The sequence below is a fragment of the Pinus tabuliformis genome, chromosome Q (genome assembly GCF_031772625.1).
Source record: "Pinus tabuliformis cultivar Carrire ecotype Pingquan chromosome Q, CPIR1, whole genome shotgun sequence".
NCBI classification, from domain to species: domain Eukaryota; kingdom Viridiplantae; phylum Streptophyta; class Pinopsida; order Pinales; family Pinaceae; genus Pinus; species Pinus tabuliformis.
In genome coordinates, this window is record NC_142296.1 from 330,726,348 (window position 1) to 330,747,422 (window position 21,075).

The 21,075-nt window shown below is 43.9% G+C and overlaps 2 protein-coding genes across 3 annotated transcripts in view; both read left to right on the plus strand.

Annotated features, from left to right (window-relative positions):
• Nucleotides 1-21,075, plus strand: part of TRE1 (trehalase 1) — a 218,148-nt gene that overhangs the window by 103,207 nt on the left and 93,866 nt on the right. The window lies entirely within an intron of this gene.
• Nucleotides 693-1,551, plus strand: LOC149219531 (uncharacterized). The gene is made up of 2 exons (XM_089383650.1): nt 693-1,141; nt 1,285-1,551. The coding sequence occupies exons 1-2, from the start codon at nt 693-695 to the stop codon at nt 1,496-1,498; spliced, it is 663 nt and encodes a 220-aa protein (XP_089239776.1). The 3' UTR covers nt 1,499-1,551.

Genomic DNA, 21,075 nt, shown 5'->3' on the forward strand with positions numbered 1-21,075 from the left:
CATGGCTGAAAACAGAAACGGTAGAGAGGATGATGAGAGAATAGAAGGTGCCTTTCCCATCCGAGAGACCAACGGGGACATGAAGATGAAAAACATAAGTCCCTCAGCTTTACCTCATTTCCATGGATTGACCACTGAAGACCCTGATACCTTCCTGTTTGAGTTTGCTGTCCTTTGTCGAACTTATGACTATGCAGAAGACGAGCAAAAGTTGAAACTCTTTCCCTCTACCCTCAAGGATGCAGCACTACGTTGGTTCATGGGGTTACTTGGAAACAATATCACAACTTGGGCTCAGATGCAGCAAGCCTTTAACAACAAATACCGAGACTACTGTAGGTCAAAAGAAACAAAGGGAGAAATCTTTCGGATGACCATGGGAAGTGATGAGTCTTTAGAAGACTACGAGGAAAGGTTCCAACTTAGCTATAAACGGGCCAGGTGCATGCTTGACCCTGAATCTCTGAAGCTGGTTCTGCTCCGAGTCCCCGAAGACCTTCTAGATACCATAGTTTTAAAAACCGGCCACAAAAACCGGTTACCGGTCAAACCGACCGGTTAGATAGCTGGCCGGTCCGAACCGGCCTAATAAACCCGGTCAGCTCCCTCCTGTGCCCAAAATCTGGCCCTAACCGGTCAAAACCGGCCGGTTTGTATCAAACCGGCCGGTTCCGTCCTAAACCGGCCGGTTTATGGACAGCACATTGGTGGGAGCGAGGACAAGCCTGCAAATGAATTTCACTCGTGGCAGCAGTCTTGCTTTTGTGAATGTGCGCCTACAGTTGGTCAAAAAACCAGGGAACCCGCTTAAGTTAAAGATTTTTTCACCTGCGACTTTGAGAAAGACCCTTCCCTTTGATACTCTACCAACTAATGTATCTGACAGAGATGGGTCTTTAAAATTGGATCCTTTGGAGGAGGAAACTTTGATTACTACTTCTGTGCCACGAGTGAAAGTCACAGTAAACATGTTTGTTATCACCATTCTTTACGAGTCATCTGGAGCAATTCATTTCTTTCCTCTTCTACGGGTGTATCTGGACAGTGCTGAAAGCGTGGTACAAGTTAGTTCTCACAAGTTTAGGATTATCAGTACATTTAAAATCGGCCTTGAGAGCTATGAAGCTCAGACTGATAATTGGTAAGTATTTTAAATTTGAAGAGATCAATAGTGGTTTTTTTATTTACAATTTTTCTTAGTATGATCTTCAAGCATAGCACAATTTACAGTTCTGAATTATGGTAGAGAAAAAGGATTGCTATAATGTTGGGTTTACTCCGCAGGATGGAAATGCTGCAAAAGGTTGAGATTTGCATTGTCTATCGTGCCCGCCTTGTATCGATTGAAGAAAAGGATTTTGTATTTAAAAAACCACTTATTTCCTTTTACTCTATTTTAAAACAGGTTGATTGTTCATGCATTGAGTATATCATTATGCTCTTGTTTTCAAACTGTTTTGATAATCTCATCTTTCATTGCCAAAGTATTAGTCACTGAATGTAGAACTTGTTTAGTCTTCATGTAGTGCTGGATTAATATTTCATCATTGACCCTGACATCAAATGGAACAATATCACTGCAGGTAGAATCTATTGCACTCGGTGCCATTTTGATATATTCACCTTTGCATGGTATATAAATGAGCAAACTTTGCATATTTTGTCTCTATTGGCTTGGAATCATGGTTTTACATCTTAAAAATAGTTTTGTTTCATTAAAAATTAATTATTTAATGTATTTTTTAAAAACCGGTTCATTTAGACCAAACCAGTCCCGGTTAGACCGGTTCCGGTCGGTAAACCGGTTCATTAGGTGGACCGGTTCGGTCACCGGTTCCGGTTTTAAAAACTATGCTAGATACCCTCCATCTGCTAGCTGGAGGAGACATCTACCAACTACCTTATGAGGACATAAAGACTGTGTTTAGAAACCACTCTAGGGCAACCCGGAAACGAGGTAGAGGGAATCCACTCTCCGCTAGTGCTACCTTCTCCAAGCATGAGTTTGCTAATCAGATGGAAGACCTCAAAAGTGAGATGAGACAGACTGTTGCCATGCAACTGGATACCTTCCAAATCCAGCAGAGGAAAGAGGAAGCTGAGAGGGCTTTGGCCATTTTTTGTCCTAGATGTACAAGGAAGCATCCTAAGAACGAGTGTCCATTGCACTCAGTGGAGGTATGTTTCGTTTGTGAGGAAGACCACCCCACGAACCAGTGCCCAACCTTACCTGGACTGAAAGCCATGTACCAAGGGACTGAAGGGGCCACTGAGCCACTCTACTTCCTTAACCAAAGGAGGCCGCATGGGTCCAGACCTTATCAGCAGGGGATGCAAGGAACATCCCAAACTTATTACAACCCCAATCCATCCGCTCACATGCCTTCTTGGGGGCCCCCTGCTCATCCGTCCTGGTCCACACCTCCTCCTTGGTCTTATCCAGCTCAATACCATACTCAACTTGCTGCTCATTTGTTTCACTCTCATGTCCAGCCACAACCTCAGTGGAATGCACCTCAACCGGGGTGGAGGCCCCAATACAACTCTCCTCCCGCTATTTTGCCTCCACCTCCTACTCAACCACAACCATTACCTCCTGCTCCTCCAAGACAACCCCAGATGCCTGCTCAACCGAACCCGAACCCCAACAATAGACATGCCCAACAGGTATACACTGGAGAGACAACATGCCCTACCTATGCTGTGGAGATTCAGGAGATCAACCTACGATCTGGAAAGGTCCTTCCAGATCGCCAACCTCCTCCCCCGAGGAAGAGGAAGAGAAACAGGAAAGAGAACCCAAAGCCATTCCACCCTTTCCTGAGAGACTAACAGTAGCCACACAACCAAACCTAGAGGAGACTGAACTTCTAGGAGAACTTAAACAGTTGTGTGTGAAAATTCCATTTCTCTAGGCCATAAAAGATGTACCAATCTACAACAAATTAATCAAGGAGAAGTGTTTCAGGCACCCAGGCAGGCGCAAGAGAGATGCCCCGACTATCAATGTCATAGGACAACTGTCCGATCTGATGTTGGGACAAGTAATCTGTCCAAAATATTTGGAACCTGGGAGTCCTATAGTTGATGTCCACATCAATGGCACCATAATTCCCCACACCTTGATTGATCTAGGGGCTGCCATTAATGTGATGACCATGGACGCTATGCTTAAACTTAATTTTCAGAGTTCCTTAAGAAAGACCTCGACAGTATTGCAGTTGGCAGACCGCTCCACCGTGACTCCCGAAGGGATTGTGGAGGATGTCCTGGTCTCTGTTGATTCTTGGGAGTACCCTACGGACTTTTTGGTCCTTCAACCAAAGGCAAAACTCACTGGATACCCCCTCATCTTGGGAAGGCCTTGGTTAGCTACTGTGGATGCTTACATTAGTTGTCGAGCTGGAAGCATGACCATCAAGAATGGGCCTATGTCCAAACAGCTAGTCTTATACCCTCCTGCCCAACCTCTGTTAGAACATGACTTACCACTCTGGTTGGAGGAGGGAGATGAGGGTGAAGTCTACTCTGCACCATTGTGCACAGTAGAAGCCACCAGGGGAGGTCCTCTGACCGAGGATGACTTGATCGAGAATTTGATTCAAAATCCACCTCCCAGTGCACTGTTGTTAGAGGAGTTAGTGGAAGGTACCCAAGCCAGCGCTTTAGTGGACCTCTGTGTGGCCAATCCGACCTCACCTAGAGTTAAGAATGTGGAATTTGGCCCTGAAAGAACCTTAAAGATTAGCTCATCCCTATCTCCCTCCCAGGAAAAGGAGCTCTGTAGCTTATTGAGCCACCATTTAGATGCTTTTGCTTGGAGCTATAAGGAGATGAAAGGAGTCCACCCTTCGGTCTGTACCCATCACATTTACATTAAAGAGGATTGTAAACTAGTCAGGCAGCCTCAGAGGAGAATGAATCCAGCCCTTAAGGACATCGTTAAAGAAGAATTGCAAAAGTTGTTGGATGCAGGATTCATCTACCCCATCTTGGACAGCGAATGGGTTTCTCCTCTGGTGCTTGTGCCCAAGAAAAATGGGAAGTGGAGAATCTGTGTAGATTATCGAGAACTTAACAAAGCCACCAAGAAGGACCATTTCCCTTTGCCTTTCATAGATCAAGTGCTAGATGGGTTGGCAGGGAAGAAGTTCTTTTCTTTCCTAGATGGGTTCAACGGGTATAATCAAATCCAAATCAGCCTGGAAGACCAAGATAAGACCACCTTCACTTGTCCTTGGGGAACCTTTGCCTACCGGGTCCTTCCCTTTGGGCTATGCAACGCTCCTGCCACTTTCCAGAGAGCAGTATTGAGCATATTTGCTGAGTTGGTTCACGATTCGGTGGAAATTTATATGGATGACTTTACTCCTTATGGGTCTAACTTCCAAGAAGCATTGTCTAACCTGGGAAAAGTTTTAAACAAGTGTATTGAGATGAACCTGTCCCTTAGTCCTGAAAAATGTGAATTCCTGATGACCGAACGGACTGTGTTAGGTCATACCATTTCTCAGCAAGGATTACAGGTGGATCCTAACAAAATTGCTATCATCCAAAAGGTTCCATCTCCTCAAAAGGTAAGAGATGTTCGGAGTTTTCTAGGCTTAGTAGGATATTACAGAAGATTCATTAAAGATTTCAGTAAGCTAGCCTCGCCATTGTTTGGCCTCTTAGGGAAAGATGTTGAGTTTAATTGGACTAACGACTGTCAAGGGGCTCTGGATGAGTTGAAAGATAAGCTGGTGTCCGCCCCGATCTTGAGAGGTCCAAACTGGGCCCTACCTTTCCACATCCACATCCACATCGATGCCTCGAACAAAGCCATAGGGGCAGCCTTAGGACAAGTTGAGGAGAAACTACCATATGCCATATACTTTGTCAGCAAAAACCTGTCCAAGGCAGAAATGAACTATACTGTAACCGAAAAAGAGTTCCTAGCCGTAGTACATTCCCTAAACAAGTTTAGACACTACATCACTGGTTATCAAACATTCGTACACACTGATCATGCTGCGATTAGATATTTAATGAATAAGCCTGATGTGAATGCTCGTATCATTAGATGGTTACTCTTGTTGCAGCAATTTGATTTGACCATTGTGGACAAGCCAGGTAAGGAAAATGTTGTTGCTGACTTTCTGTCTAGATTGGATTTGCCTGCAGGTGAAGAAGGGACAGTGGATGACCAGATGCTAGACGAACACCTGTTTGCTATTTCAGTACTCTCACCATGGTTTGCTGATATAGCAAATTACTTGGTCTCAGCACAGTTCCCTCCACACCTATCCTCAAGAGAGAAGAGCAAAATTGTGAGGAAAAGTGCCCCATTCACTTGGATCGGGGGCAACCTGTTTAAACTTGGCCCAGATCAGATCTTGAGGTGTTGTGTTAGGGAGGAGGAAGTTTTCGACATCCTCCTGACCTGTCATGATGGACCCTGTGGAGGTCACTTTGCAGCGAAAAGGACTGCCTTCAAAATTCTACAGGCAGGCTACTATTGGCCCACTCTTCATCAAGATGTCAGAAGATACATCAGCCAATGTGACTGATGTCAAAGGATGGGGAAACCGACTCCAAGGGATGAAATGCCCCTCCAACCTCAAGTGACCTTCGAGCCATTTGAGAAGTGGGGCATGGATTTTGTGGGTCCTATCAACCCTCCTTCAAAGCAAAGGTCTTACATCATTGTGTGCACAGACTACCTGACAAAGTGGGCAGAAACCAAGGCAATCAAGGCAGCGATAGAAGAAAAAGTGGCTGAGTTTTTAAGGGAAAATATCTTCTACAAATTTGGGTACCCAAGAGAGCTAGTCACCAATCAAGGAAGTCAGTTCACCTCTAACCTGATTGAAGACCTGCTCGCTCATCACAAGATCAAGCACAGAACTTCCACCCCTTATCATCCGTAAGCTAATGGGTAGGTGGAGGTTACTAATAGATCGTTGGAAGAGATTTTGACTAAAGTGGTGAACAACAGCAGGAAGGATTGGGCAGATCGCTTGGTTGAGGCCACCTGGGCCTACAACACCACTTGGAAAACTACAATAGGTTTCACACCTTATGAGCTGGTCTACGGGAAGAAGGCTTTGCTGTCCATAGAATTCGAGTACAACACATTGAGGGTGGCAGCTCAGCTGGACCTAGATCTCAGCCATGCACAACGGGAAAGATTACTGCAGCTGAATGGATTAGATGAACAAAGAATGCAGGCCCTCCTCCACTCAGAAGTAGTTCAATTGCAGAAGAAGATATGGCATGACCGACACCTTAATGAAAAGCAATTCCAGCCAGGAGATTGGGCGCTGCTGTATGACTCAAGATACAAGGATTTCAAAGGGAAACTGAGGACAAGGTGGTTAGGACCATATACAGTGGAGAAATGCAATGACAATGGTTCAGTCCTTATCAGGACCATTGATGAAGAAGCCATCCCCATGCTCGTCAATGGGCATCGATTGAAAATCTACAGGAAACCCCTTTCGAGGCAGGAGTTCATTGAAACTTTGGAAAAATCAGTGTTGGTAGTGGAGCAGGGCCCTGTCTCTACTCCACCCACACCTTGAGCATAAAAAAAAAAAAACAGAGAAGTGAAATAAAAAGATCCCTGGGTGAAAACTTCTTAGAAGCACCTGGGGCAGGTAGTGAGGCGCCCCAGCTGTCTCTCTCTCTCTCAAAAAAGAAAAGAAAAGAGGCCTAATCTCTGTGGAATAATTGCAGGTTGCAGGGAATATATTGCAGGTTAGGAAGGTCGCGCAAAACAAGGACAGGGGTCTGCACCAGGCTACAGGACACCCTCACAGACACTTCCTCCATGACCACTCGCCTTTCCTAGGATTTGATTGCATTCGGGTTCAGATTCCACCTTCTATAGGAAGCTCTGCCTCTTCTACAGGAAGTTTATGTCTTCTACAGGAAACATCCTGTAGAACCTTCGGGCAAGCCAAAATCGATTTTGGAGGGGAATCTGACGATGGGAATCTGTTTGTTAGGTCTGCAACCACCCCTATTTCCACCCATCACCATATGGCACCCTGTTCCATCTCTCTACACCTCATCACCCACCTGGTTATGTGTTCCTGCACAGTCATACAAGAAACCCTGTTTTCCTCAGATTGCCAGCAAGAATTTTTTCAGTGACAAATTAAGCAATGATGTCCAGCTCACCCTACCTGTCAATCTCCATCTGGACTCTTCATCATCAAATCCCTCGTCCGCAATATAGCCCTGCTCGTTTAGCCTGCATTCCAGGAGGAGAAGTAGCTACAGGATATCCTACAGGAATCCTGTAGCGGCTGATCCCTCTGGAAAGACATACTCTGAAGACAGGGACAGCCGGAATCAACAAAGGGAACATGCAGAAGGCTCCTCTTGAACATGAAAACATCTTCGGCAGCCGAAATGAAGCCAAGCCTGTGCATGCAGCAATGACAAGTTGACAACCAAAGGATCGGGTTCCAAAACTTGTACATACAGCATCAACGAATGGAGGAATGGGTTCTAACACCCGTGCACGAGGCAGCAGCAAGCAAAGCAGTGGTTTCAAGACCCGAGGTTTGCATAACGCGTCCATGGCCGCACAGGTAAGTGTCTAACCTCATTCGTCAATTGCATAAACTATATTTCGAAAACTGCATGGCTGTGAAAATGGTTTGGATTGAACGGGATCGGTGGCCAGTCAAACTGGCCACCCTCAGCCAGTTACAAAGCCTCGTGGGATCCGAACAAGCCTAGTTACGTTCAAATTTGCCGCCGAGACGTGTGGAGTATCCAGTCGGGGAAAATCAGCGGGACTGGTAGTGGTGGCGGCGGTTAATGGCAGAGGGGAGGTGATGGCGGTCAGAGACACGCAGAAGAATGATGGCCGTGACGTTGGATCAACGGTTCGGTCCGGCCACCTCACTCCCTCGCCACGAATTGCGCCGCAGTTAAAAAATAATCGGCTGAAGACTCTCACCACCCGCTGTTCATTTGCACTTGCAACGTCCTTGGCTGAAGTCCCTGTCCTTTGTGTCTGAAATCTGTTAACCCGTCGTCCTCCGCCGAGTTTTTCGGCCCGTTCAAAAAATCTCTCGCGCATCGGGGTCGTTCAGAAGCGCAGTGACATCCTGCAGAAGCCGGCAAGAGTTCTACAGGAAGCAGCTCTACAGGAAGTTCTGCATAGCTTTCCGGAGCAGAAAAGCCTGGACTTTTCTTCGTCGAATTTGGAGTTCCGAGAGAGGTAGGCTCGAAAACACTCTTCCATGCATGGTATGTTTCGAAAAGGTGGTGAATTGAACTGTTTCAAATTGGGGAGTCCGAGAAAAATTAGCCTGTGAGTTGGAAATAACAGTTTGCCTGTGTGTTGAACGATATTCCTCAGTTTTTCTGCATCGAAATTCTTCTCCACGTTTCCTGTTGCTAAAATTCTCCTATAAGGAAGGCATATGCGGCTGTGAGAGCCAGCCTGTGGATGAAAATTTTAAAATTTGCATATCTGAACGTGTCCTAAGAAGAAAACTTGGTCTCTGTCCTCTGATTGTAGAAGCAACACTCTCCCTTTCATAACCAGATAGCTGAGAGCTGAGTCACAGCAGTCTTGAAACCAAGGAATTGTTGCTCATTGATATCAAACAGCCGAGGAATTCTTCCTTGAGTCCAGGGAAAAACCCATAAACAGCGTTCCCTTTTCTAACAGAGCATAAAACAGGGCACTCTCACCATGCCAGGAGGGTTTATCAGGAGAGAACCTTCAGATCCCAGCAAGCTGCGTGAGCATCCAGAGGTGGTAGACCTCTTCACCCGTGCCAATTGGATGTCCTTTTGTGACAAAATTCAGGGTCATGACGATGAAATAACGGAGGAATTCTTAATGTCCCTAGAACCTGAATCAAAGACGCAGGCCACAGTGAATTTTAGGGGTTTGACCTTAGAAGTTACCCCTGAGCTCATCAGTCGTGTTACTGGTCTCCCATTAGGACTCCCTTGGAACAAAGAAGAAAGGTCATTGGGCTAGGCAGCCAAGAAAGCATTCTTCTTGCCTGAAGAACATCCTGTAGAAGACAAAAACGGGGTCCGGAGAGCCAGCTTACCTCCTCTTTGGAGCGAAGTCAGCTTCCAAATCATGAAATACATTACTTGTGAAGGGAGATTCAGCATTGTCTACGGCTATCACTTCAGGTTGCTAAATGAACTAAGACATGGAGTGGATTTACCTTCAGAACAAAAGTTGAGCATCCCCTATTTTCTTCTGCAGTCATTAAGTGAATGTGGCACAAAATTGAAAGAAGGGACACCGGATTAGTTAGCCCATCATGGGCTCATCAAACTTTTAGTAGAAGATGCCCTCCACACCTACACTGTCCCCCTCTCTTGGGAAATTTTCCGAAACATGACCAAAGATGACGATATTAGAATTCTGGCTGAGGAGCTCACCTCATCCAGCAGTGAAGAAGGGGAACACACTGAAGCAGGAGAGAAAACCAGTGGTAAAGAAACACAGGACAAACAAACACAAGCAGGACAAAAAGAGAAAGAGGAAAGGGGCCAAATTGCTGAGCCTAAAACAGAGCAAGGGACAACAACAATAACACCAAGGGAAAAGAGACTGCAGAGGAGGGCAGAGAAGGCAGAAACATCTCAAGTAATTGGCACAGCCACAGCAGTCGCACCAACACAAAAGGCAAAGACAAATCCTAAAATAGCCACAATACAGGCAGAGACAGTTGACACAGAGGCCTCTATAGGAAGCATGGAAACAGAACAACAAAGAGGAAAATTGCCGGAAATATTGGCAGGAGAGGCAGTAGCGGTGCTGGCCGCCTTAAAAACACCTCCAAAACAAAAAAGGAAGCGGAAGAGGTAGACCTCCATGTACTTTAAGGCAAGAAGGAGCACACGGATCAAAGTTGGCAGACCCCAGCCGCAGTCAAAGGAGCCAATTATTATTGAGGACACAACCCCTAAACCAAAGGAAGGGTCTCCCTCAAAGATTTTCGTCACCTATGAGCGAGGAAGCCCAAAAACTTCCACCTGGAGAGAAAAACTGAAGACAATGGACACAAAGACTGTTCTACAGGAAGCTGAGAAAGCTCTACAGGAAACTCGGGCTAAGTTAAAGGAGACTGAGAAGTTGGAGAAAAAGGCGGCCAAACAACCACAGGAAGAAGAAGGGACAGAGGAAATATTGGAACCAAGTCCTCAGCCCAGTTTGGGCACATACTATAACTTGTTAGAAGGTGGGAAAATAATCCCCCAGAAATTTGCAGTGCCAGTATTTTTTGCACTAGAGGAAGAAAGGATTAGGACTCATACTTGGATGAGGATCGCCAAGTCCAAGGGTGTGGCAGATATAGGCCCCCTAGAGGAACAACTCAAGGAGTCAAGGAAAGAATTGGCTATGGTGAAGCATGTGGAAAACTGTCAGAGGGCCAAGCTACAGGAAGAGAACGAGCTACTGAGACAGCAGCTACAGCTACAGGGAATCCATGAGGAAGACAGGCCCTCCATTCTAGGAGAACAGCAGCGACGGGAAAAGCCTACAACAGACAAAGAAACCTTGGATGAACAACAAAGAAAGGATGGGTTGCAGGCAGCAGAGGAGATGCAGCCTCTAACGCAACAGGTACATGAGAAGGAAGCCCAACTGGCCTGCATGGCCAGCTGGGCAATGGAGGCCATACAGTGTAGGCAACCTACCAAGTCATACGCTCTGTACCTTAAAGATCAATGGTTGCAGTTCCAGATTAACACCTTGGCCCGAAGGGGCACTACTCCATTTCAAAACTATCATCAATTTATGACTTTATGTGCCAGCAGCTCATCAGAGGACAAGGCTAAATTATTAGAGTTTTATTTGCACAACTTAGCTCTTCCAAATATGAATTCGTGGGATCCCAACGCTGTGGTAGGAGACGTACAACTTATGGCCATGGCCTCTTGGATGAATCATGAGGAAAAAAGAGCAGCAGAGGTCCGAAATATTATGAGCAGGGAACTCAGTGAGCCACTAATGATCAGAGCAGAGCCGGAGGATCCCTCAGCATTGATAAGCACCCACTAGCACTTGGCCAACAGCCCTCAGGATTTACCAGATTACATTGAGCAACAGGCTCAAGCTATTGCCCACTTTGAGGACATGGAGAGACTGTTGGGGGATAACTGCCTTCATGCCTGCACAAGGCGGTGGAACACACTGCCCCACAGCTTGAAGATAAGAGAATACCACTCTCCAACCAGGATGAGGGAGGCCTTGGCAAGGGTACCCCTCTACAAACAGTCAATGCAAAATCTGCAGGCCAATTGGATCGGCCTGAAATTCAGTCCTCCCTTGCTTTTGGGATTGCTAGAAGGAGTTAAGGAAGAGGAGGAAAACAGATAGTGGGAGGAAGTGGAAAGAAAAGCAGGATTTCATGACTAGGAAGAAGACATCACCGCGGAGGCCTGGGATGTGAGAGAGGCAATCAAAGCTATCAAGGATGATGAGCTAGATTAGTTGCTCAGAGGATGAGCAACCCATTTAGTAGGGGGGTGATGATGAGCCCCAAAAATGGGTAACTTATTGGGCTCATTTTGCCTACTGTTATTCATCAATCCACCATTTTTCATAGTTTATGCATGTTTTTTTGAGTATATTTATGTTGGTTGAACGAATGAGGGTAGTCACTTGACCAAGAAGGCTAACACGTGGTTATTGCAGGTTTTTGGACAAATTTTGGACCAAAGCAAGGCATTTATGAGCCAGATAACAGCCAAGCATGAAGGAACAAGGGTGGGGATTCGTAGGAAGGGTGTCTCCTGCACTAAATGGCCTCTTCATCGAAATCTCCACCCTCAGCTCGGAGTTCAGCAGGCCACCGAAAAGGATTCTCAAGGGCAGCCGAGCAGTTTTGTGTAAAGTGACTGATCACTAGCAGTTTGAGCAGCCGAGCCCCTCGAGTTAAGGAGGGCTATTGGAGACCCTCGTAGTGCATAAATAGGAAGGCTTCCAGCCTTCGTAGGTTACTTTGGGAACAGTTGTATTTTGCACCATAGTGCTGCTAGTTTCTCAGCTCATTTTTTGTAGTTTCTGCTGTACAACTTTCTTGTGACATGGTTATTTTTGAATAATGGAAAGCAGTTTCATTTGGCATCAGATCTGAGCTTTTCTTAGGAGCCTGTAGCTCTTGGGGTTGGGCCCAACCCAAGTGCCAAGGCTTCCTTCTTGTACTATTATATGTTTTGAACGTCTTCATCAAATAATTTCTGTTAAGTAGATTACAGTTTTGCTTGATTATATAGGTCATTGTTGATGACTAAAAAGGATTTTTAGGTTCAGATTGTTTTGATAGGCTAATAACAGAGAAGATCTTCAGAAAAATGCCATCAAGCATCCCTGATCTCACCTCTCCCCCTGTGGGACCATGAGCTGATACCAAGGTGTCCTTGCAGCTACCAAAAACACTGTCTTTGCTTCATCATGCAATTATTAGTGTAGATTCTCATTTGTAGAAGTTGATACCAGTTGAGGTTACATGTTCAGGTTCATGATTGCTTAGTTTGCATAGCTATTTCACATGATTTCGTTGCAATAAACTTCTGCTCATTTGCTTTGTTGATATTCAGGTCAGATTAGGTTAAAGTAGCTAGGTCTTTAGTTTTTCGAATCTTTGTTTGAATAGTTTGGGAAAATAACTTGCAGAGCACCTGTAAAACCTCTTTGCCTACCCCTACTCCATCAATACCGCCTGCTCTGCCCTCCAACTCTGATTCTTGCCTCACATTTGCTACGTTCCCTCACTTTGACCTAATTCCCATATTTTTGTGCAACATTGCTCTACCCCTCCTTGAACAAATCCAACCATCCTTATCACTCACCCGCTTCGTTCGCCAGGTCCTGGACCACTCCACATCATCATCAACCTCCATACCCACTTCTTCACCTCTTTTCCACCATCAACCCTTCAAAAATCTCCTTTCGGAACATCCTGTAGAAACATCCTGTAGAAGCCACAGAACATCCTGTAGAACCCCTGCAGACTTCCTGTAGAAGCTCACGAAAGCGGTTTCTTGGAATCCGATCACTGTGAAACTCTCTGGAAGGGTGCTAGGGACCCCTTAGGCCCTCTTCTAACCTTCCCAACCTCCTGCAAGCGCCTACTCCATTTCCTTTCACCAGTTAACCTCTCCACAATAAAAAACAGTTAAAACATATGCAAAATAATCTTGACGAAGTACTCAAAAATGCAAAAAGATGTTTTCTTCATATTTCTTTTCAGAAGTAGCTTAATCACATGCATTTTACCTTGTTAGAAGTCAATGGCATCCATTTCTGTAGTTTTCATCCTTTTACTTGCACCAGTAGGATTAGTTGGTAGAACTAGGGTTTGCTAGGGTTTACGTTCCTTTCTAGCTTTCAACTTCTTTCGGCAAGTAGATTAGCCTCTGGTTGAGTTAACTTTCGTCCATCACCATTAAAAGCTTCTTCTGAGAGCTCATAGAAGTTGGCTTAAGCTCCTAGCGGACTTGTGCAAGCTGATCCACTGACAACTGCGGCAAGAGCTAGTACTTGTGCATATAGCACCGTCGCTTCCAAGTTTGTTACGAACGACCGGGTTGATAAAAGTAAAGAAGGGAGTTCCAGGAGTTGCAACATTATTGTTGCAATACTAGGGCCCACCAAAAACACCTTTAAATTCAAAAATTCATTTGTATGAAATACTCAAACAAGATCATTTGATGCATAAATAAAACTAGATTAGTCCTATTTGCATAAGCATGTAAAAAACAAATGAACTTCAGAAATTAAACTAAATGTTTTAAACTTAGATCACTTTAATGAACTATCAGTGTAGTATTCTGATCTTATATTAAATGTTAAAACCAACAATATATTCTAAAACAACAATGTTGTAACCATGCAATATTCAGAAATTTCTATGTATAACAACAAAAAATTTTTAAACGACCACTGATAACTACAATTCAAAAAATTTCTGAGTCTAATTCTTTCTGATCTATTGATGTATTTGATCTAAAAAACTTAGAAATAAACCACTGAACAACAGTAAAACAATTTTTCTGAAATTTGTTTGCAAAAGTTATTGAAGCTAACTTCTATTTCTGCGATTATATAGCGGTAAAAATGTAAATTAAATCTACTGCTAAACGAAGAAAATTTCTGAGTTTAATTCTTTCTGATCAATTGATGTATTTGATCTAAAAACTCAGAAAATTACTGAAAAAAGTGAAATAATATTCAGAAAATAGCATGTAAAAGTTTCTGAAAGTAATTATATTTATGAAATGTAATGCAATGAAAGATGCAAACTAATTTGCTGCTAAATTTCAGATAATTAAAATTTAACGCCAGTTTTAATCTTGCTTTCAATTAGATCTTTGAAAGAGGTAAGGGTTTAGAGGATGTGCCCCAGTCAATCCCTAGGGGCTTGAAGACACTTGAAGATGGGCTGCCCAAGTCACTGAAAATCTTCAACTTAGAGATTTTTTGCCAAAAACTTTTTTAAAATTTTTTTGGGAATTTTTTTGAAAAAAATTTATAAAAATTAGTGAGAATTTTGGTGAAAGAGGGGAGGCTGTGATCTGCGAATGGTGCTCTTAGGCTTCTTGTCTAACTTACAAGAACCTCTCCCACTTCCAAAGCTTTAAATATTCCCAAGTCTTCATGATTAACCAATGCGGAATTAAAAATGCTTGAAAATATAGGTGTATGCTGGTATTTGATTTAAATTGATTATCTGCTTTAAAATCTGCTGTTTGTGCTGATATGTAAATGTGCTTGAACTGATATATAAATATATATAACAGTAAATAATGCAGCGGTAAAAACAAACACAGAACAATAATATTAATTTGGAGTTCACCCAAAACTCTTGGGCTACGTCTCCGTGAGCTCTAGTCAACTCAACTAGGCTCTCTGGGATTATGGCAAAGTCCTTTTTACAAGCTCTTGGCTCAACTCCATTGTTTTACATAGAAATGATGGGTTTAGACACCATTTTATCCTTGGCTCTTGAAGCTCTCGGCTTTCTGGCTCTTGGCTCTGGCTTTGGCTCTTCGGCTCTGGCTTCTTGGCCCTCTACAACCTTCAGCTCTCTGGCTTTTCACTTGAACTTCAAGTGACCCCAAAGGCTCCCTCAGCTGCTCTGCGCAGTAGCTCTTCGGCTCTCTCTGCTCTCTTGCAACGGCCTTCTGCTACCTTCTTCCTCCTGTTGTTCTCAATCGTGCTCTCTGGCTCTTTTGAGGCATCTTCCCGGCTTTTGGCTTCCCTGGCCGTTTCTCTGCGATCCAATCATTCCCCTGCGGCTCTGTGGCTTCTCTGCGCTGTCTGTTCGACTAACCATCTGGCTCTGCGGCCCTGTGGCTTTCAAATGCCTCATCGTCGGCCAAAACGCCTGCTTGTAGCGTGGAATGATGATTAGGGGCTGTTACAGAAGGGATCGGGGTTGTTTCATAGGCAGAAACCCACAAATGGTCGTTCTCAGCTTACATAGGAAAATACACTGAAAACCTGTAGAAATCTGCCCAAATGCGTCTATCGGACTTCAATTTAAATCACTTATTGCATCCCCACCGTTGATCTGGGAGATCTAGATCCAACGGTGGTGGTTCATTTCGGGTGGCTCTTTCGTATGGGGGTTAATCGCCTGATAAGGGTGGTTTTCTCTCTCCTCAGCCTGGACACGTGGCAGCCAATGTATGGGCTCGGGCGGAGCCCGGCCAAAACCTCTTACAGCTTTCGGTCCTCTCGAAATCCCGCTTGTTTCGGACTTGAAATAATATGCAGTGGCATTTATAAACCCCTTCGGGTCCGGTTTCATTGCATTGGCACTTTCCCTTCGCTTTTCGTTTATTTAATGAAAAGGCGAAAATACATAGAAATCTGCCGTTTGACCAATCTCAAAATATATCAAATATCGCCTATAGCCTCGTCAGCTCTGGTTATCGCATCGCACATATATATATGTGTTGCCCTACTCCATTGTGTAGCTCCGATGCAATTTTGTGATGCGACTAGTCACAATCGCATATCGCATGAGCCCGAGGTCTTTCCATATGGCTTCGTTGATTGTGATCCGCCGATATTGGATATCGGTGATTGGCTTATCGCTCGGCTTGGTCCTTATGCAACATCGCCTGTTTGCCTCTGACCCATCCGCCGATCCGATCATCGGAGATCACTGATCGGGGGTCCCTTCCGCCCGACCTTAAGTCCTCCTCTTGGCCTTATGCGATGCGATTTCCTCAAATAGCCTTTTAGGCCATTTTTACTGGAATTTGCCCCTTTTTCAAAGGATAAAGGGAAACTTCTTCCCGCGATAACTTCTTCATCTGAAGTCCGTTTTCGCCCATTCAAGTTGCGTTGGATTCAGAATGAAGAGATCTCTGCAATGAGACTATTTCTGAGAGTAGCCTGCGACTTTCATTTTCCTTTGATTTACAAAGGATTTGTGCCATTTGGCACCCTTTACCTCTTATATGAAGTCTTTTAGACTTAGAGGTTTATTCAAGATCCATTTTTGGATCACGCCTTCCCACTAAAGAACTTTTGGTCTCCAAAAGACTAATATACTGATCTGAACAGTAAATGAGAGTGACTCACCCTCTTCTCTCAGCCTCCCTACACTTGCCTTGCATAGTGCCTCTGAACCAAAGTTTCTGACCACTTCCCTTCTTGGATGGGCTAGTCTTCCCGGGAAGAACTGTCTTCCTCCTTGCCTTTCTGCAGAACTTTTGTTGAGATGGTCATAGAAGGTGGTTTGAACTTCTTTGCCTTGATCATTGATCCAAGGTGGTTCAAACAAATGTGAAGTTCATCTGCTCCACAAAACTTTCATTTGTACCTGTTGGACAAGCTGTCAACAACAACTGTTAACAACAACAGAAATACAGACAACAATTGGAATGGCCTAAACTCCTGCTTCAACAAAAGAAACAGATTTTCCAGCTTGTGAACACCTCTATGTCTTACATCTGCATACAAATGATGGACTAGATAACAAGCCCACAAAACATACCTTTAAACAAATGACTCTTCAAGTCAAGCATGTAGAAAAGACCATTAGGACTCTTTTCAAAAGATGAAACACTTCATCACTATCTCCAACTTGGAGACCAAGTTAACTTTTCCCAAGTCAACATTACATGCATGCCAAAGCAACCAACCCTTTAGTTAATTACACATACATGTTCAAATACAAGGAAATCATCAACATCCCTGTGTTCATGCATCTCCTGCTCATGCATGCATTTCATACTTCAACTTTCACTTAAGCACACTGTACTTTCGAAGTTGAAATGAAATATAATGTTGCAGCAACAAAGTGAGTCTCCTGTTCAACTTCTCCATTCACCTACTTGGTAAAATCCTGCAACTTGCATTTCATTAACAAAGAAATGCAAATAGATGCATCAATAGACATGCAATCTTAATTGGATAAGGATACTAACCATTCCTCACCAATCCCTTTCAAAGGTACTACCTTTGTCTGCACATCAGCATCATCATGTGAATCATTCTGAGACACATCATTCATGGAATCTTCACTTCCCTTTCTGCCATCTTCTCTTTCCACTCTCTTCAGCTTTGGTGGAAGCATTGTTGGATTCAAAGTCCAACATTTTGCAACAAGATGTCCTTGCTTATGGCAGTAAGTGCACTTCATGTGCATCCTCTTGACAGCATGATTTGCCTTGTCCAATGGACCTTTGGCTTCTGGTTTCCTTTCCTTCAAAAGTTTCCTGTATGTGGTCATTCTCTTCCAACATCTAGAAGCATTATGGTTATCCAAACCACAAAAGGAACATGCAATTTTTTTCCCATACATATGTGGAAATTTACCATGCTTTGCAAAATCAAAAAGAAAATGTTTAGAACCAGATTTATACCTGCCTCTTTCACCTTTATTGCCTTCATGAGGAGGTGAAGCAAATGAAGAAGTGGCTCTCTTTGGAACACCATCAATCTCTTCAAAGCTGTTAGAGTCTCCCCAACTCTCTGGTTCAAGTGTGTGCCTCTGAACACCTTTTCTTCAAGCTGATACTCGACTAAGGCTTCTTGGGCAACAAAGAGTTGTGTCTCCAACTCATGCATCATTTTTAGGTTCATATTTGCAATATGAAGTTGCCTCTCCATTTCCTGCAATTTGTCAGAAAGCAACTACTTCTCTTCCTGAATTCAACTGCTCTCTAAGTATGCTGCTCTTCCTTCCATCCTCATACATTTCTCTCACCATATCCATCATGGTGGACAATTCTTGCTTCATGTCTTCATCAAAGAATCTTGTGAAGAGAGCAGAATTCGAGGACTCACTTGTAGAAGTTGTCATTATGCCAATGACTTCTTCTTTCTTCTTGTCCTTGCTGGACTGAGCTATCTATAGCTTTCTCTTCACCTCTGCAAACTCAAACAATAGTCAGTCTACAACAAGCATACAACCAATCAGACAATCAATCCTTCACTGCCCAAACACCTTCTAGACAAGCAATCTTTGATCTGTCAATCAAGCATTCTAATATAATCTTTTTTTAAAGGTGTGGTTAATCAATCTTAAGCTCTGATACCACCTCATCTGGGAATGGGGCTCTTAGGCTTCTTGTCTAACTTACAAGAACCTCTTCCACTTCCAAAGCTTTAAATATTCCCAAGTCTTCATGATTGACCAACGCGGAATCAAAAATGCTTGAAAATATAAGTGTTCGCTGGTATTTGATTTAAACTAATTATCTGCTTTAAAATCTGCTGTTTGTGTTGATATGTAAATGTGCTTGAACTGATATATAAATACATATACCAGTAAATAATGCAGCAGTAAAAACAAACACAGAACAACAATATTAATTTGGAGTTCACCCAAAACTCTTAGGCTACGTCTCCGTGAGCTCTAGTCAACTCAACTAGGCTCTCTGGGATTATGGCAAGGTCCTTTTTACAAGCTCTTGGCTCAACTCAACTGTTTTACATAGAAATGATGGGTTTAGACACCATTTTATCTCTGGCTCTTGAAGCTTTCAGCTTTCTAGTTCTCAGCGCTGGCTCTTTGGCTCTGGCTCTTCGGCTCTGGCTTCTTGGCCCCTTGCAACCTTCAGCTCTCTGGCTTTTCACTTGAACTTCAAGTGACCCCAAAGGCTCCCTCAGCTGCTCTGCGCAGTAGCTCTTCGACTCTCTCTGCTCTCTTGCAATGGCCTTCTGCTACCTTCTTCCACCTGCTGTTTTCAATCGTGCTCTCTGGCTCTTTTGAGGCATCTTCCCGGCTTTTGGCTTCCTTGGCCGTTTCTCTACGATCCAATCATTCCCCTGCGGCTCTGTGGCTTCTTTGCGCTATCTGTTCGACTAACCATCTGGCTCTGCGGCCCTGTGGCTTTCAAATGCCTCATCGTCGGCCAAAACGCCTGCTTGTAGCATGGAATGATGATTAGGGGCTGTTACAGAAGGGATCGGGGTCGTTTCATAGGCAGAAACCCACAAATGGTCGTTCTTGGCTTACACAGGAAAATACATAGAAAACTTGTAGAAATCCGCCCAAACGCGTCTATCGGACTTCAAAAATTATGAACTCCGCCTTATATTCCATTAGGTCCGCCTTTTAAATCGCTTATCGCATCCCCACCATTGATCTGGGAGATCTATATCCAACGGTGGTGGTTCATTTCGGGCGACTCTTTCGTATGGGGGTTAACTGCCCTATAAGGATGGTTTTCTCTCTCCTCAGCCTGGACAAGTGGCAGCGAATGTATGGGCTCGGGCGGAGCACAGCCAAAACCTCTTACCGCCTTCAATCCTCCTGAAATCTTGCTTGTTTCGGACTTGGAATAATATGCAGTGGCATTTATAAACCCCTTCGGGTCCGGTTTCATCACATTGGCGCTTTCCCTTCGCTTTTCGTTTATTTAACGAAAAGGCGAAAATACATAGAAATCTGCATTTGATGGATCTCAAAATATATCAAATATCGCCTATAGCCTCGTCGGGTCCGGCTATCGCATCGCACATATATATGTGTGTTGCCCCGCTCCGTTGTGTAGCTTCGATGCGATTTTGCGATGCGACTAGTCGCAATCGCATATCGCATGAGCCCGGGGTCTTTCCATATGGCATCGCCGATTGCGATCTGCCAATATCGGCGATCAGCTTATCGCTCGGCCTGGTCCTTATGCAACATTGCCTGTCTGCCTCTGACTCGATCTGCCGATTCGATCATCGGAGATCGCTGATTGGGGGTCCCTTTCGCCCGACCTTAAGTCCTCTTCTTGGCCTTATGCGATGCGATTTCTTCAAATACCTTTTAGGCCATTTTTACTGGAATTTGCCCCTTTTTCAAAGGATAAAGGGAAACTTCTTCCCGTGATAACTTCTTCATTTGAAGTCCGTTTTTGCCCATTCAAGTTGCGTTGGATTCAGAATGAAGAAATGTCTGCAATGAGACTATTTCTGAGAGCAGCCCGCGACTTTCATTTTCCTCTAATTTACAAAGGATTTGTGCCATTTGGCACCCTTTACCTCTTATATGAAGTCTTTTAGACTTAGAGGTTTATTCAGGATCCATTTTTGGATCAGGCTGTAAGGTTGAAAGGGAGGCCGAGAATTAGGCTAGAGATGTCCAGCGTAGGGCCTCAAGGCCTTAAAAAAAATTGCCCACGATCTTTTTGAAATTTATCTTCAACATGCAAACAAAATGGAGATGCCCTCTATTGATTTGGGGTAGCATTGGATGTGCTCTAGCCATGAAAATTGGTGGAAAGGCTAAAACACATGAGGTCTCCAAGACCCAGAAATGGTTCGGGGAAATTTTGCTCGGTGAAGGAGATATTAAAATAATTAATATTTTTAATGGGTTCCTAAGTCTAAACTTAGGAAAATAAAAATATTGATGGGTATTAATATAAAACTGGGTTAGAGGGTTCTAAATAACATGGATCAATTCAAATCTAATCTTAGTCGTTGATTAGAGATGTAATCTCGGCTGTTGAAGACTCAATAGAAAAAGCTATAAGAAGAGGCTTGAGTGTTAGTTGGAGATACACCAGAGTGATCAGTCAGTTCGATTTTCTAGAGCGGGGTTTGCTAAGAGAAATCGAACCAGTGATTAGAGTTGCAGCGAA